Genomic DNA, 17,073 nt, shown 5'->3' with positions numbered 1-17,073 from the left:
GCTGGTATTACCATGAGGTCCTTCCTCCTGGCTATTTCTTTCAAGGAGACATGACATGTGATGAAAGAATAAGAGGAATATGAGAATGGAATTGTGATTTTTTTTTTTTTTTACAAGAATGGGGGAAAGAAAGGTTGGGGTTTGGCTCTTCGCTAAATTTGATGATATTAAGCCTTGTCTTTGTTTCTACTGCTTTCCGTTCCTCCACTCTCTTGTTTCTTACCAATGAGAAAAGCTGTTCAAGGATTCCTTGGGATCCTTGGGGTTAGTAGGAGGTTCTAAGTTAGGAGAAAGTATTACTAAGAAACAAACAACAAACTCCCCGAAAATCTCTAGCCATGGAGTTCCAGGGCCTGCGTAATCTGAATGATCAAAGAAACTATTGGCAGCATCCCCTTTATGAGCAAGCTGTCTGTGGAATGTCTGGAACCTCTTGGCAAAGCAACACATATGTATATAAAAGTTAAATGACTAAATTTGTTTCAGAAACATTAAGAATGACTGCAGGAAACCTTCTGTTTAGTGGTACAGAGCAAACAAATATCATTGGTCTTTTTTCTTTTGACACTGTCCTGCCTACTTTATCCTGAACTGCATAATTCACTAAGTTATTACATATTTTCCATTAGCTATTCTTTCAGTCCTCAATCCAGAGTCAAGTCTGTCAGAATATCATTGAGGTCCGTGAACCATGAGTCTGGTTGCTTTTGCCAGGCATTTCTGTTGCTAGTAAAAGAAGGCAGCACCTCATAAGAATGCTGCACAGTCGTTCCCACAGTGTGATATGCTAATTCTTAAGAATGTTGCTAACACTGCAGTGTGTTTCATATGATTGAATTTAGAACTTTTCACTCAGTTGGTTCAAGGCTTCAAACTGGCAGTAATAACAGTCTTTTGAGTTGTTGCTTAAGTAGAGCAGTGATGGAATTCATATGGCAGGTGACAGTTGTTCATTCAAGTTCAGGAAGAGATCTCTATCAGCCGCTATCAGTGGTTGTAAAACAAAAGGAAAGTAACCCAGATGTTCACTTTTTAATAGTGTATCTTTCCTTCACATTTTAAATGAGAACAGAGCTCAGTCATTAAATGAGGATATAAATATTAATGTCGTCATGTTAAAATCCAAAAGAACAGAGCTCACACATTTATGTGATTTTTTTTTTTTTTTTTTAAACGGCCATCTATAAATCAAGTAAAATCAAGAACGCTCCCCCGTGCCTCTAGAGGTCTCACCACGCTAGTTAACTTTCGGTCTTTTACTCTTGCCTTCTCTAACAAGTCTCAGAGAGTTGAGTGAGAATTTAGTCAGTCCTATTTGGCCACACAGTGGCAAAGAAAATTAAATCCCAAAAGTCCAGGTAGTCTTTGTGGATATAATTTAATCATACAAATTCCTTGCTGTAATATGAGCAGGAAGTATTACTAGTTTAGACAACGTACTGCTATTCTGTACTTTCAGTATAGCACAGAATTTTGGTCAAGTTAGTGATGACAGAATATCAGAACTTTCAGATAAGTTACTAATAACCCCCTCCTCCCACCAAGTGAATTTAAGTTCTAGATAGTGATGTCTTATTGAAGATTTTTCTCAACTGGCAACCGTATTCCAAACCTCTCTGCCTTGACAATTCTGAGCTCTATGAATTCTGTTTTTAGGAGAGTTCCCCCTCCTGAGTGCTGCTTCTCTCACAACAAGACAGTAAATACAGAAGAAATCGTATGCACTGGGACCCAAAATCTTTCTATCCTTGAAACATTTTTCATTATAGCAGAACCCATTCATTTATGGTGGATATTAAGCTTCTCAAGCCCTTTCTATTGAGTCTTTGGAAGACTAATAATTCTAATTGACTAGCTGCAGGGCTGGTGTCTCTGACTTAATGTTACATGAAATGATGACAGAGTAGTGCTTTTAAATGGGGCTCTCATGAATTGACTAGCAGGGAAGAGGGCTCTTCTAAAGGTACTTGCCTGTAACCGTGGAGATCATCCCTTTCAAAGAGCTACCTATGCTCCTGCCAGAGCTGCCCTCAGCAAATGACCTGATAAAAGAGGATTATCCACAAGAGAGGTAGTCTTGAATATGAGATAATTAATAATGACCGAATCAATTCAAGTTGAACTGGGCAGTCAGTTGTGTAATACCCAGGCTAGTTTGCACTGATTCTTTACAGATGAATAGTACTGACTTATGTATGATTTGTACATCTGAAATATTCTCTTGCTAGAAGGTTGATGCAGTGCTTTTTTTTTTTTAACCAACACTAGAGTCCTCTTAGAGTGGCAGGGCACTCTTGATTGGTCAATAGGGCCATACTTAAATGCTTTTTAAAAATTTATGTTCCAGAAAGCAGAAGGTAATACAAGTAGTGGAGTAAACACTAGAGTCTGATCATTAGCTGTATTACCGTTGAGAAGTTCTCTTAACCTCTCTTAGTCTATTTCTTCTGGAAAATGAGGCAGTTTAAATAAATCTGTGTTTCCCAAATTCTGAAACCTACCACACAGATTACTAGAGGTGACTTTAGGTGGCATATGTGATAATGTCAGGTGGTTTTCTGATAAAACATTAAAATGAACATTGAATCTCATACCTGAGAGAGTTATTCCTTGTTCAGTCTTTCTGATTATATCAGTCTCAATTTGATATCAAGATATCTTTAATAGTTCTTTAACACTGGATAGTTGTTTGGGGATGGAGGTAGGCGGGGGCAGATACTGTGGATCGTTTATTCCTCAAAAATCTCTATAGAAGCAAAGTTAATTCCATTCCTTAGAAGGGAAAAGTACAGAAGTGCTTTTTTGCTCTGTCTACCTCATTTCACCTCTACTTGGAAGGAAAGTCCTGTGTTATACAACTGGTGAGTTAAGAGGAAGAACCAAACATGTGAGGTCAAGTCCTTTCTGGCTCATCTCATGGTGTGGCGCATTCTCAGAAGACACGCTCCTCCTCCACCATGTGCATAGAAGGCCTTTGTTGACAAACTCTGCTTAGGACTGGGTGGGAACTATTAGGAAACCCATGAGACCATCGATCCAGAACACAAAACTGTGTTCTCCAGTTCATCTTTATTGGTAATCAAGCTGATATTTTGATTGCCTTTTTATTCCTCTCTCTGCTTTTCATTTGGTTTCAAACTCATAGGAGATATAAAGGGAGAGGCAATTATCACCCCTTAAAACCTCACTAATAATCTTTTTTAATATAAATCTGACTTGAGGGCTTCCCTGGTGGCGCAGTGGTTGAGAGTCCGCCTGCCGATGCAGGGGACACGGGTTCGTGCCCCGGTCCGGGAGGATCCCACATGCCGCGGAGCGGCTGGGCCCGTGAGCCGTGGCCGCTGAGCCTGCGTGTCCGGAGCCTGTGCTCCGCAACGGGAGAGGCCACAACAGCGAGAGGCCCGCGTACCGCCAAAAAAAAAAAAAAAAAAAAAAATCTGACTTGAGCTCAGAACTCTTTATAAGCAATAGTATCTGTATAGAGTTTAATAACATGGTTTGTTTTTAGTGAAGTTATATTTTTAATTACCATCTATAAAATAAATCAATTTAAGTTTTAAAAAGTGAATTTTTAAAACATTAAATAGTACAGATGGTATATGGATATGGGGAGAATTACAAAGGTGGTACTTAAATGACTGAAGTTTAGAAAACACTGAGTAAGATTATCTCTAGGATCTCTTCCAGATTTAAATTCTTTTGAATGTATATTCCAATAGAATGAAAAATGTTATGTGGTAAACCAAGTAAAAGAAAAGACCTTCTAACATAGTGTGTACTATGTAATTATCTTTCATTTTGAAATGTATCATTATTGAGGAGGCTAAACTTTCATGCTGTGACAGTTCTTTTCATTTATAAATATGAATACCCCTTTCTTAATATTTTACTAGGCAGCTGAGTATCGATATGTTTTGGGTAGCATGTTTGTTGGTGATGATGGTTTGTTTTATTTTGTTTGTTTTTCTTTCACCAAAAGCAGCCTAGTTCTGGGTGAGGTTTTTGAACTGGAAATCTTGACAGGCAGGAACCATGTCATCACTCTATACTCTGCCTAGTACAGAGTTTGACATAGTAGTATTCAGTAAATATTTGAATGAATGAATGAATAAAAGAGTCAATAAAAATAAACTGAGTTCTGTGTCTTGAAGGTACAAGCATAGTTTTCACTTCTGAAATGAAATAGTCAATAGGGCTAGCTGTACAGAAGTTTGAGGTCTTAGGACAATTAGAAGGTAATACTTTCACATGAATGAAGTTTGGAGCTAGTTACATGGAACATTTAGAATAACCTTTTCAGGAAGTAATCACAAAAAGAAGGTAGCTGTACTAATTTTGCTTTTGTTTATGGTTGTATATGAGAAGCTAGGATCTTTCTTTCTTTCCCTCTTTGTTTTTTATAAAAAAAAAGAGCTACCTTTCTTCCTTATTTTTTCCTCTCTCATACATGTACTACTTATCATCTCCACATCAGGGAAAGCACCCCAGTTTTCCTTGCCTTAGGGAGACTATTAGAGATTAATTTAAAATGCAGCTCATTCTTTCCCCACACACTCTTAATTACAGTTTCTCATCTGATAAAGGGGCCCAACTCTTTCTTAACTGGCATGCTAGACAACTGAAATACTGGCGGTAAATTTGTTTATTCCCATTTATTCCCTCAACAAATGTCATGTTTCAAGGGCTTTGTTCTAAGACTCCTGAAATGAGTTTTATATATCAGAGAGAGAGAGAATATTAACCAGAAGTTTTTAATTCTTAGTTATACTGACTTTCTAATAACTATGCAATTGGTTTGAGTGATCACATACCCAGATCATGTAATTTATTTAAAAATACTTTTCATATATGTAGAAAAACAGAATTTAAGGACTGTGCTTCATTCTGGTGGATACATTTTAAACATATTCTAGGTCTGTTCTCTACAAGTACATTCTTCCTTTGACAGTCCAGTGTTTAACTGTGATTCTAATTTATTATGCACAATGACAACATCTTAACTGGAGTTATTTTGTATGTTCAGGTTAATACTTTTTGTTATTGAAAATTTAAGTCAGTACGTTTTACATTTGTGAAATCTTTCTGCCTGATATCTTTGTGTTTTCTAGTTATTACCATGTGGTCTTCAGTATGTGACGTAAACTCTAAGGATGCTGTCTATCACATTTTGGTTTGTTCTCATTGCATTATAAAGTTGATAGAACAGCAGTAACATTAATGGTATATAGAAGTTGGGTTTTTAAACCAGTCGTCATCTACAGAAATTCTCTATCTCTGTTCTAACTTTAAATTTAAAATATCCAGGTAAACAATCAACACAGATTCTATTCATCATCATTGAGAATATAATAGGTCTAATTTTGGCCAAGAAAAAAAAAATACTTTAGAACTATCAAATTTTTTTCTTCAAAAGAGAGAGATGCTTGCCTTAAAATTGTGATCTTTAGATATCTCTAGAGTCATTGTGGTCTGTCATGAAAGTATGCAAGAGCCATTTGCTATAATGGCAAGCTGGAAGTTTTGAGAACACTATGTCTAATTCAAAAACAACAATTATAGGTTCCACATATAAGTGATATCATACAATATTTGTCCTTCTCTGAACAGCAGAAGTAACACAACATTGTAAATCAACTGTACTCCAATAAAAATTTTTAAAAAACAAGTATAAAAAACAGAACCTTTGCCTAGGGAGCCATGTCCACTGGCGATATGGTTATTCTCTGATTAGATGCTTTGAGTGCCGGATACCATTCTTTTTTTTTTTTTATCTTTATTGGATTATAATTGCTTTACAATGTTGTATTAGTTTCTGCTGTACAACAAAGTGAATCAGCTATATGTATACATATATCCCCTCCCTCTTGAGCCTCCCTCCCAGCCTCCCCATCCCACCCCTCTATTACTCAGCCATAAAAAGGAACGAAATTGAGTCATTGGTAGTGATGTGGATGGACCTAGAGTCTGTCATACAGAGTGAAGTAAGTCAGAAAGAGAAAAAAGAGTACCATATATTAACGTATATATATGGAATCTAGAAAAATGGACACCATTGTTATCTGGGGTATGAAGTGTTGGTATGGCAGCACATTATGATAGAAAAGAAAAGGCCATGAACTTGAGGGGCAGACCAACCTGAATGTGACATTCAGCTCTGTCACTTTTACTCTGGTATCTAGGGCAAGTTACTTAACTTCCTCTGTAAAATGAAAATTATATTACTTCTTTAGAGTTTCTGTGAAGATAAAAGCACCCAGAGTGAGTTCTTGTCAAATGGTAGTTGTACAAGGAATACAATGTGGTGATGATACGTTTTGATATTCCCTCAGGTGAAGTAAAGGACAAAAATGTTCAGGTGGTTGAGCTCCCCATTGTAGACAGTCTTCATCCTCGTCCTCCATATTTACCCCTGGCTGTACCAGAAGACCTTGCAGATCGACTTGTACGAGTCCATGGTGATCCTGCAGTGTGGTGGGTGTCCCAGTTTGTCAAATACTTGATCCGCCCACAACCTTGGCTGGAAAAAGAAATAGAAGAGGCCACCAAGAAGCTAGGCTTCAAACATCCAGTTATTGGGTAAGAACCTGATTTGTTCCTCCTAAAAGGGATATGTAGTAGCAGGGATACATACCTTTACAATACAGTGTGAACTTTACAAGATATAGCGTGATTTTCATAGCCCCACCCAAAAACAGAGGTTCCAGAGTTCACCTTAGGCCACAGGGAGATTATTCTTCCTTTGTTCATTTAGAACAGCTGAGTCATCATAATTTAGTCACCCTTAATCATTTGTTCATTTATTCATTCAACAAATATATAAAACCATATTTCTGAAATTAACAGTCTCTCCTGGGGAAACCAGCAAAATCTTATTTTGTTGGGAGTATTTTAGATGCTATACATGACTCCTGTCTTACTCTAACAGGGTTACGAGATGAAGCTCTCATACTTATAGCTTTTCTATTGCACCTTATTCTTGGATTTCATTAATTGCCACTGGTGATTCTTTTGCAGTTTTGATGTTCTGTTTTCTTTTTTGTTTTGAAAGCTACTTTGAGAATAAAGATATTATTAGTAATGTAAGATAATGTTAAAATTATTGTTTAAAGTTATCTCTTGGCCCACTTGGGAGTTATCATGTATATATGTACAGTCTCATGCTTATGTTAAGGGAGATATATCAGGAAATCCTGGAAGCAAAAAAAAATCCAAAAGAGCATCTTTGCTCACAAGCATGTGCTCCTATACCCATACATAAAAAGTTGTGGAGTAAGGAGTTTTCCTGGGTCCTGATGCCAGATTTCACACCACGGGAAATGTTCTTGGCCTAATGGGAAGAACACTAGACTGAGAGTTAAGTGACCTCAGTAATATTCCTGGCTTTTCCCTAATTCTGGGCCAAGTTACTTAATAGTAGTAGTATTGAGCTTTGATTTTTTTTCCATCTGTAAAATAGGGAAGGCAATACCTGCCCTAAAAATGATGATGTGATAATATAAGGATGAAAAAGGATTTTAGTTCTGTGGGAAAAAATACACTGTAAAATATTATTACCTTTCAGAGAGACTGATGATGCTTAAGTAATTCCTGAAAATAGATTTGTAGGCTAGACTATGGCATTCTGCAGCTTCTATTGTTTGTAATAAAGTCAGCTATTGGTTAATATTAATACATGTGTTGATTCATTCACTTATCTGCAGAATGTTTATTGAATACTTGCTACTGTGGGGGACAGAGGTTAAATTTTTTTTAATGGATCCTTCTAACTCCTCACAGTCCATGGGAAAAGAGACTTACACAACTAACATTATATGAGCAGAATGTGATACATGCCCTGAGAGAAAGCATAAAAAGTTTTATGAGAGGTCAAGGGAGGGGAAATGCACTTCCATTCCCAAGAAAGGACCAAGAAAGGCTTCATAGCTGCAGTGTTTGAACAGGATCTTGGAAGATGGAGAAAGATACATTATAGTAGTTACATTACCAAAGTAACTTCAACTGCATTATCCCATTGATTCTGTAACACAATCCTGTGATGTGGGCAGAGATAACCACTTTACAGGTGAGGAAACTAAGGAAAGAAAATCTCTTCCCAAAGTTCCAGGGTTTATAAAGGCAAAACCAGGACTTACACCTGCTTAACTTTGTCTGGACTTCCTGTCGTTTTACATACCAGAAAACTACCTGTATTAATTTTTCATGGAGTATCCACCACATTGAGAATTGGCCAAATATAGAAACTTGAAGTACTGCAGACAGCTAAGTTATTTGCACACTTAAGTAGTGTGCTGTAATGAAAGAGGGGTGCATTAGAGTTCAAGAATCTGGGGGTCCAATCTGGCTTCCACCACTAACAAGTTATGTGACTTTGGACAACTTACTTGGTCATTCTGGGCCTTCATTAATTGTCACTCTTTTTTCATTTATTAAAACAAAACAAAACAAAAGAAAATGCTAGGTTAGATAGTAGTAGCTAAGGTTTCTACTTACAATATACTAAACAGTTAGATTTTTGTGTCTGCCCATCATCCATTCATTCATTCATTTGTTGTGTTTGGTGCAATTGGGAATAAATAAAACCAGATTCCTTGCCCTGGAGGAGCTTTGATAGATAGTGAAAATCAGGCAAGTACACAAATAACTTTTACTTTTGTAAAGACTGGGTTAAAATGTATGTGAAAGAAACCAGCCTCCCTTTGCCTTATATTGTCATTTTGTTCCCTGAAATATCTTCAGAGACATCAGTTTCTTTAACTGTCAGATGAAAGAGTTACATTAAACCAAATGACTTCTAATATCCTTCACAGGCCTAACATTCTGATTCTTCATAAAAATTCCATTAAGATCCTCTCTCAAATTATTGGTCCAGGTCTAATTTCAGGAATACTTGGAAAATTGAGAAAATTGCTTAGTAGTACTCTGCCACTATGTCAAATGCTCCTCTTCCTTTGATTTTTCCTTCTTGTTATAGCTCTCCTTTGTTTTTATCTTTATTTTCATACTCCTACCCCGTTTCTTCCCTGTTTCTTAGTCTTCATATGTATAGAAGTTACTGACCCCTGTTCTAAATAGTAGAGCTAAAGCAAGAACACAGTAAAATCAGAGTTTCAAATAGTGTTTCTTCTCATGAAACTTTTCATTGAAATTCAGTGGAATTGTTCTTTCTGCCCTATCTCATCTCCATGGAGCACAGTGAACAATTCCAAATTTCCTGAGAGAACCAGTGACTAAGAAGAACGTGGGAAGGAAAAGATGATACGATAGGTGTTCATACGATAGTATTCACATCTGGACTATCACCTGAAATGCAAAGGAAAGAACAGCCACCAAGATGTCAGAGTAACTCCAGTGAAGTTAAACCCTCACTCCAGATACATAATAAAAAGCTGGCCCTAGGCTTGACTTAAGACATGCCTACATATTGTGACCTAAAGGAAACAAATCTACGTTTTTTCTTTTCCAACATTTGAATAGTGGTTTAGTAATTTGGGAAGAGGGGAGATGTGGGAAGAGCAAATTTAAGTAGTGTTTTAACTTATGAAAACAAACTCTAACTATTGTTCCTGTTTTCATTAAAATACTGTTGGAAGTCAATGCCTTATTCAGTGCAGGACAATGTAAATCTGTGTCCCCAGTTTTACAGTTTTGGAGCTTTCCTTAAATAGGACAGATGAGATCAGTATCTGCTTGTGTTTGATAGAGTAAAAAGCCGGGAAAGGAAATTCATTATGCCTACAACAAAAAGGCTGGCATGGCTCCATGAACTTAAAATAGTAAGAACTCTTAAAAGGTTTGCCTTGCCTTGATTGTGCTATAGGAAGAATCCGTACAGGTCTGAGTTTTCCTTGCACAACTTTAAATTCAACAAGCTGGCATTACAGTGACAGTACAGGATAAAATGAAGAAAAAGAAAACTTGGCATCAAAACATTACAAATGATATATTTAATGTTCCATAATAACAACTGTGAATCTTGGCATCCTTTATTGTCAAATATATTAAAAATTATATCCAGTTTTTTCTGGAAGGCTGGTTGGTATTTGCTGCCTTATATGCGGTCTAATTCTGGAATCTCCCATTTATTCCTTATTATGCCAATTACTTTCTCTTGATAAGAAAGCATTCTTCAAAGACTTAACTTATTTTGTCTAATTCCCCTTGTATTAATATGCAAATATATTTAGAATGTATGTGTTTGAATTTTTTTAAATATTGGTTTTATTTTTTCTAATGGTGAAAATGAAAGAAAAATTGGTTTAAAATGTCCATAATGCCACCATGAATAGGGGTATAAAGCTGAGTACCCTAAAAGTACTCAGTGGATCAGAACATTATCAGCAGAATCTGACTTTCTCCCTCTGCCCCCGCAGAGTCCATGTCAGACGCACAGACAAAGTGGGAACAGAAGCAGCCTTCCACCCCATTGAGGAATACATGGTACACGTTGAAGAACATTTTCAGCTTCTTGCTCGCAGAATGCAAGTGGATAAAAAAAGAGTATATTTGGCCACAGATGACCCTTCTTTATTAAAGGAGGCAAAAACAAAGTAAGTTAGATGAACTAATGATTCTAGAGTGAACCATCTCTTTTCAGTTGAAAGGAATCCTTAATTCCCATGACTTGTGATTCTTGTTACAATGAATGTTATTACTGATTATTGGGGGTTTTAAATTCAAACAACTGTGTACTTGTGCAACTGTTATTATGATCAAAGCTTATGTGAGGTGCCAGCAAGGTGTAGATTTCATTCTGAAACCCCTTCTCTTGACTTGTAGGCAGCAGTCATCTCATTATATACTCACATGACCTTTATGTGCTTGGAAGGGAGAGAGCAAGCTTAATGGTGTCTCTTCTTGTAAGGAAGGGCACTAATTCCATCATGAGGGTCCTACCCTCATGACCTTATTTAACCCTAAGTACCTCCCAAAGGCCCCACCTCAAAATATTATCACATTGGGGGTTAGGGCTTAAACATATGAATTCTGGGGGGACACAAACATTTAGTCCATCATACTAACCAACTCACAAGACTGTTAGCAATAAAACACACCAGGTGCTTGCCATTTTGCTCTTACTATCTTCACCAACAATCACAGGCAACTGAAACCATGTGTAAGATGTAAGTTTTCATCTTATAAAAATTTCTGGAATTTGGAAATTATATTTTTTAAAAAGGCAAAAAATCAAAAGATGAGTTTTGTAAGTGAAATAATAAGGACTGCCAACTTGTACTGAGCTGTATTGAGCCCGCCTGCCTGTATTTCAGGCACTGTGCTAGGTGGTGGGGATTCCATGATAAGCAAGACACTCTCTGCTCTCAAGGAATTCCCAATCTAGTAGGGGAATGGACAGTTACAATACAGTATGAGTAGTGCTACTATAGAGTAATACCATCTACTCCAGAAATCATCCCTGAATCCTTGACTAAGTGGTTCTCCTCTGTGCATTCCTCTTAGTATTTAGCACTTGCTTACTTCTGTCTCCCTCACTAGGTTATAAGCACTTTAGAAACTATACCTAGTTCTAGTAAGTGCCCAGTAAGTATTGAATTATGTTCATTTCAGTCCTATCTGTTTGAAAACATTTTATTAGCAATTATCATTTGACCTTTTTGACTTTTAATTAATTTATTTCTCAATCCCTCTTTTATGTCACAAATGTGGGTTGGGAAGAAAAACAAATCTGGAATGAATACTATAATGCAGGTATTTATCCATATCATTGGATAATCATTTAAACCCTATTTCTACCTCGTAAGAATCTAGATTAACCTGATATAAATTGCTTTTTCTTTAAGGCTCCCTCTATTGATTATACACACAGACACTCTCTCTCTCACACACACACACACACACACACACACACACACACGCACGCACGCACGCAGGTGTGCGTGCACACAAACAAAGACCAAGAAATTCATCAGCAAAACATAAGCCAAGTTATATAGTTATAATTCTTGTTTAAGTATAAGAGTTAGGGATTAAATGAACATTTGGACATAAAACAAGAAAAAATTTTCACAGATATTTTTCCAGTTTGATATTACAGACCTATTAGAGAAAAGCAAAGTAGAAATAGTTCATCTTAGTCCTTCATTTTAAAATATCAGACTGAATTGGTAGCTTAGTTGAAAAAATGTTAAAGTATTACTTTATTTACTCTTTGACTTGTTCTTGAATGCATCATAAGTTTTTCCCTTGACTGGCAAAATAACTCATGCTCATTAGAAAATATGGAGTTGGTAAGTATACAAGCAAGGAAAAAATATTACCCACAGTCTCATTACTCAGTGGCAACAACTATTTAAATATCAACATATTCCCTTCAGTCATTTATGTAGTTATACATTTGTGTAGTTGATCATATTCTATATAATTTGAACTCTTTTTTTACTTAATACAGCACTAGATCCCTTTTCCCAGGTTGCTAAAAAAAGTCATTGTAAATCTCTTTTTTTAGTGACTACATATCCACTGAATGGAAATGCCATTGCTTACTTGACCATTCTCTTAATATTCGACAGGTTATTTCCAATTTCCAGTGCTATGAGGTATGCCTGAAATTATCCATATTATTTCCTTAATCTAGATTTCTGGACTTGGAAGTATTTAGATAAAAGGATATGAATATTTTACAGCTGTGATCCATAGCACAGCGTGATATTTTTACACCAAGCAACCCTTATAGTACAGATGGCAGTAGTATCTACTTGGATTGTAAGAATTGTAAAGCTTGATTTTTTCTTTTGTGTATGTATGTGTGTGTGGTCAGAAGCTAGTAACTCCTCTCCCCATGGTATTCCAGGCTATAAATGTAGCAATAGCATTTATAAATGTAGCAATAGCATTTTGTTATAAATGTAGCAATAGCATTTTGTGCATATTTTTTTCCTCTTTGGAAATTCTTTGGTTTTCTGAGTCATTTTAAGGATTTTCTCAGGAATTTAAATACCGTTTTTCTCCTTCATTATTTTACTTAAAAGTTTTTTCCACTCTGAATTAATTCTGCTTTTGACCTCTCAGGATTGGTTTTGATACCTAAGCAAATCATAAAACTTCTGTTATTGTTTTAGGAAACCAAAGCATGAATTAATTTTTCAACAAGGTATATAGAATCCAAGGTGATTATAAGACTTTTCTGCTTCAAGAGGGTGAAGAGATGGAGAATTAAACTTAAATGAGGCATAGTATTCGTACAGTTAGAGAAGAAACCATTTTTCTGACTAGCTTATTCTTTGTAAAAGGGGTCAAGATTAGCTTATATATGTGGCTCCGGTAGTTAATGCTTTGTTGCTTAGTATTACACCTCAGGTCTCTCTAGATTAAGACTGAGTTCATTCACGAGATTTTAGCACCAGCATCCTAGTGACTGTGACAGCTGCTGATAATGTGGAGATCTCTCTCTTAGGTAATTCACTGTTAGAGTGTTTAAATCACAGAATCTTTGGCAAAGAAGTAAGAACTATTAAAGTTGTCTATCCAGCATTGTATTCTAAGATTGTGGAGACTGGGTTTAGGAGTGAAACAGGAGAAAAAACAAGCCATTAAAAATCTCTCAGATTAAATATTTACATATTTAGTTTGCTCTTTATCAAAAATGCTGGACAAGCTCTTCCTAAAATTAGGTTCATTTAAATGAATAGAGGTAAGGAAATTTGTTTAAAAGTTGTTGTAAAGCATTTGGTTGCCATGTGAAATGAAGAATCAGCAATAGTGGTAAAGTTCTTCACTATTTTTTTGAACTACATGTAATATGCTAGACAGTTACAGGGCATTAGGAATACACAAAGAAATAAAAGATAATATGTGGCTCCTTATCTCAGGGCGTATCCAACTGGTAGGCGGTATACGGGTAACAAATAATCAGTGTCATTATATAATTGTCCTGAAGGAGTTGTATACTAGGTAGTGAAGTCAAGAAGAGGAGTATCCCCCCGTCTGGAGAAAGACCTCACAAAAGAAAATTTGATGTTAGTTTATACTTTCAAGTTACAACTTTGTGGGTGAGATAAAAAATAAATTTTTGCAAGATGGAAGAAGAAAAAAATATTTTTTTTAATCATTGCCAATCTCTGCAGCCTCACAGTGGAAGACTTCTGCTGGCATACTTGTAGGCGTAAGACAAGAAAGAAGCATGTTTGTGTGGAAAGTTTCATGCTCATTATTGGAAGTACAAAATCTCCTTCCCTCATTATTCACTTTGTTTCTGTTTTTCAACACTCAGTATCCTTCATCAAACTATCTTTTGCATATAGAGATAAGGCCTGAGGAACTTAGATGACCTTTTGGTTTGGTTCCAGGAAGAGGCCTTTAAGTTAGGAAGGGCATAATGTTCCCATCACTTCTCAGTAAAAGGATACCTCTTGTGTTTGTTTCACTGAGCACCCAAACAATGCTGACAGAGTTAGTCTTTATTCTAGGATAAAACCTGTACTGGTGTGTTTTAACGATTTCCCCCCTCCTCCACCCTCCAGCCTTTTCATATTTATTTGTTTCTGTTTCTGTCCCATGACTGGATCTGCATCTTCACAGGAATCACATTAAAAGTTTTTCTGGTAGTTTTCTTTTCAGAACAAATGTGACATTTCCTTCATCTCCCTGATTCAAAGTTGAGGAGGGCAAAATGTCAAAAATAATGAGGCCAAATGGATCTGAACACTGAATACCAATCACTGAAACAGTGCTCAGAGACTTTTTCTTCACAGTCATTACTAGAGGCTATGAGAGAAAACGCCTTGGAGGTTGTGGAATGAAGAGAAATCTGAAGCAGCTGTTAGAGAATTAGGAAAACGTCCCAGACATAGGTAGCACTAACTTGTTCATGTATTCATCCACATAGCATTGTGTGGAGTGCTAGATGCTGTGATGCAAAGGAAAATAAGGCATAGTCCTAACCTTTGGGAAATACTGTGTGGGAAAAAGACATGTAAGCTGACTCCTGCTGCCTCAGGGCTTATAAATAGGAACTATTATTCTTTCAACAAATATTTATTGACCTTGTATTATATTCCAGATTCTCTTCTAGGTGCTGAGAATAATAGAGTGAACAAAGCAGATGAAATACCTCTCTTTATAGAGCTTACATTCTAGTTAGGGATGATGGAGGTGGGGAATGAATGCAGACAGTAAATAAACAGTAAATATATATTATGTTCAGTGATAGTAAGAGCCATAGAGAAAAATTAAGCAAGTAAAAGGGATAGGGATTGCCAAACTCCTCACTAATAAGGCAGCATTTGAGCAGAGATCTAAGAGGGAAGTAAGAGATAAAACCAGGTGAATATATGGGGAAAGAATGTTTAACAATCACAGTTAATGATTTATTGAGCATTTACTACATGTCAGATACTCTTCTAAGCACTTTACATTGCTTAGTTTATTTAATTCTTAAAAAATTATATAAAGTAGGTACAATGACTATCCCCTTTGCATGTAACTTCTGAAAGTTTACAACTTAACTCTGATCTGTCTCATGCACTGAGAAAATTTATTCACTCTATACTAGAGTATAATTAAACCTCTAATTCAGAGTAGAATCATTTGAACATATAGTAGACTTTTTAAACACATCCTGTTTTAATATTTTTTAACACATATCTTCTCAGGACTACCACAATATTAGTTGGTGGACATCTACAAGGAATTTGCTTTCATAAATTTATTAGAATGGTTTTCTGTCACCATTATTTGTTAAGATGGTGCTTATGGGGGTTAAGGGAGACAAGTCTCAGTTATCACAAATTCTAAACTAAAAATTTAAATGAAGTTTAATCATGATGTTTATATTCTAAAGGAAAAGCTCAGTGACCAAATTTGAAAGCAGGTTGGAGCCTCCTAGAGAGGTAGGAGGCAACTGGGACTCCCCCTGGGGACACATATACTGGCAGCAGGCAGTGGGAAGCTCATTCTACCACAGGGACCCTGGTGCTGGCAAACAACATTTTGGAGTCCTCCTTCTAGCCTATTAGAACCAGGGGCTTACATGCCCACTAGTTGATTAGCACCAGTACTGGGATCCCCAAACCCCACAGCCAGCCATACTGGGACCCAGCACTGCCCACCAGCAACACAAGACCAACCCTAGGACTTGCGGGCCTGCAACCAGGCACACCAGGACCCAGCCCAACCCACCAGTGGACTGGCACTGGCCCTGGGACTTCCCAGACCATGTAGCCAGCTGTGTCAGGACCCAGACCCACCTACCAACAGCTAGCAGCCTCCACATGAGGCAGGACCTGGCAGCCAACCGGGATGGGAACTAGCCCTACCTACCAGCATGCCCACAGTAGTTGACCCCACCACAACAGAAGTGCCCACTCAGCCCACATACAAGGCACCCTTAGCTCTGGTGACCAGAGAGTAGTATATAGCTGGGCCCCATAGGACATCTCTTACATAAGATCACTTCTCCAAGAATGAGAAACATAACTGGCTTGCCTAATACATACAAATAAACACAGAGAATTAGGCAAAATGAGGTGACAAAGGAACGTGTTTCAAATGAAGGAACAAACCCCAGAAGGAGAGCTAAGCAAAGTGATGAGCAGTCTACCCAATAAAGGGTTCAAGGTAATGATCATAAAGATGCTGAATGAACTCGGGAGAAAAATTGATGAACACAGTGGCAGACTTAACAAAGAGAAAGGGTAAAGAAGAACCAAACAGAGCTGAGGAATGCAATAATTAATCATTGAAGTAAAAAATACACTAGAAGGGATCAACAGTAGATTAAATGATGCAGAAGAACAGATCAACAAACTGGAAGACAGAGTAGTGGAAATCACCCAAGCTGAACAAAAAAAAGAGAAAAATTTAAAAAGTGAGGACAGTTTAAGAGACCTCTGGGACAACAAAAGCATACCAACATTTACATTATAGGGATCTCATAGGGAAAAGAGAGACAGAAAGGGGTAGGGAACTTATTTAAAACAAGAATAGCGAAAAATTTCCCTAACCTGGGAAAGGAAACAGACATCCAGGTCCAGGAAGCACAGAAAGTTCCGAACAAGATCAACCCAAAGAGGTCTACACCAAGACACATTGTAATTAAAATGACAAAAAATAAAGATA

The 17,073-nt window shown here is 36.9% G+C and overlaps 1 protein-coding gene across 12 annotated transcripts in view; it reads left to right on the top strand.

Moving 5' to 3' along the window:
* The window catches only part of FUT8 (fucosyltransferase 8), a 489,197-nt gene that overhangs the window by 459,169 nt on the left and 12,955 nt on the right, over positions 1 to 17,073 (top strand). For all 12 annotated transcript variants that reach the window (XM_079912160.1, XM_079912164.1, XM_079912159.1 and 9 more), the window contains 2 exons: positions 6,330 to 6,576; positions 10,371 to 10,547. In XM_079912160.1, the coding sequence (XP_079768286.1) occupies positions 6,330 to 6,576; positions 10,371 to 10,547 (424 nt within the window). The remainder of the gene's footprint in view (positions 1 to 6,329; positions 6,577 to 10,370; positions 10,548 to 17,073) is intronic.

This window comes from Stenella coeruleoalba (genome assembly GCF_951394435.1).
Source record: "Stenella coeruleoalba genome assembly, chromosome: 2".
NCBI lineage: Eukaryota > Metazoa > Chordata > Mammalia > Artiodactyla > Delphinidae > Stenella > Stenella coeruleoalba.
Note: the sequence above shows the minus strand (reverse complement) of the source record. Positions and strands in the feature narration are given on the sequence as shown.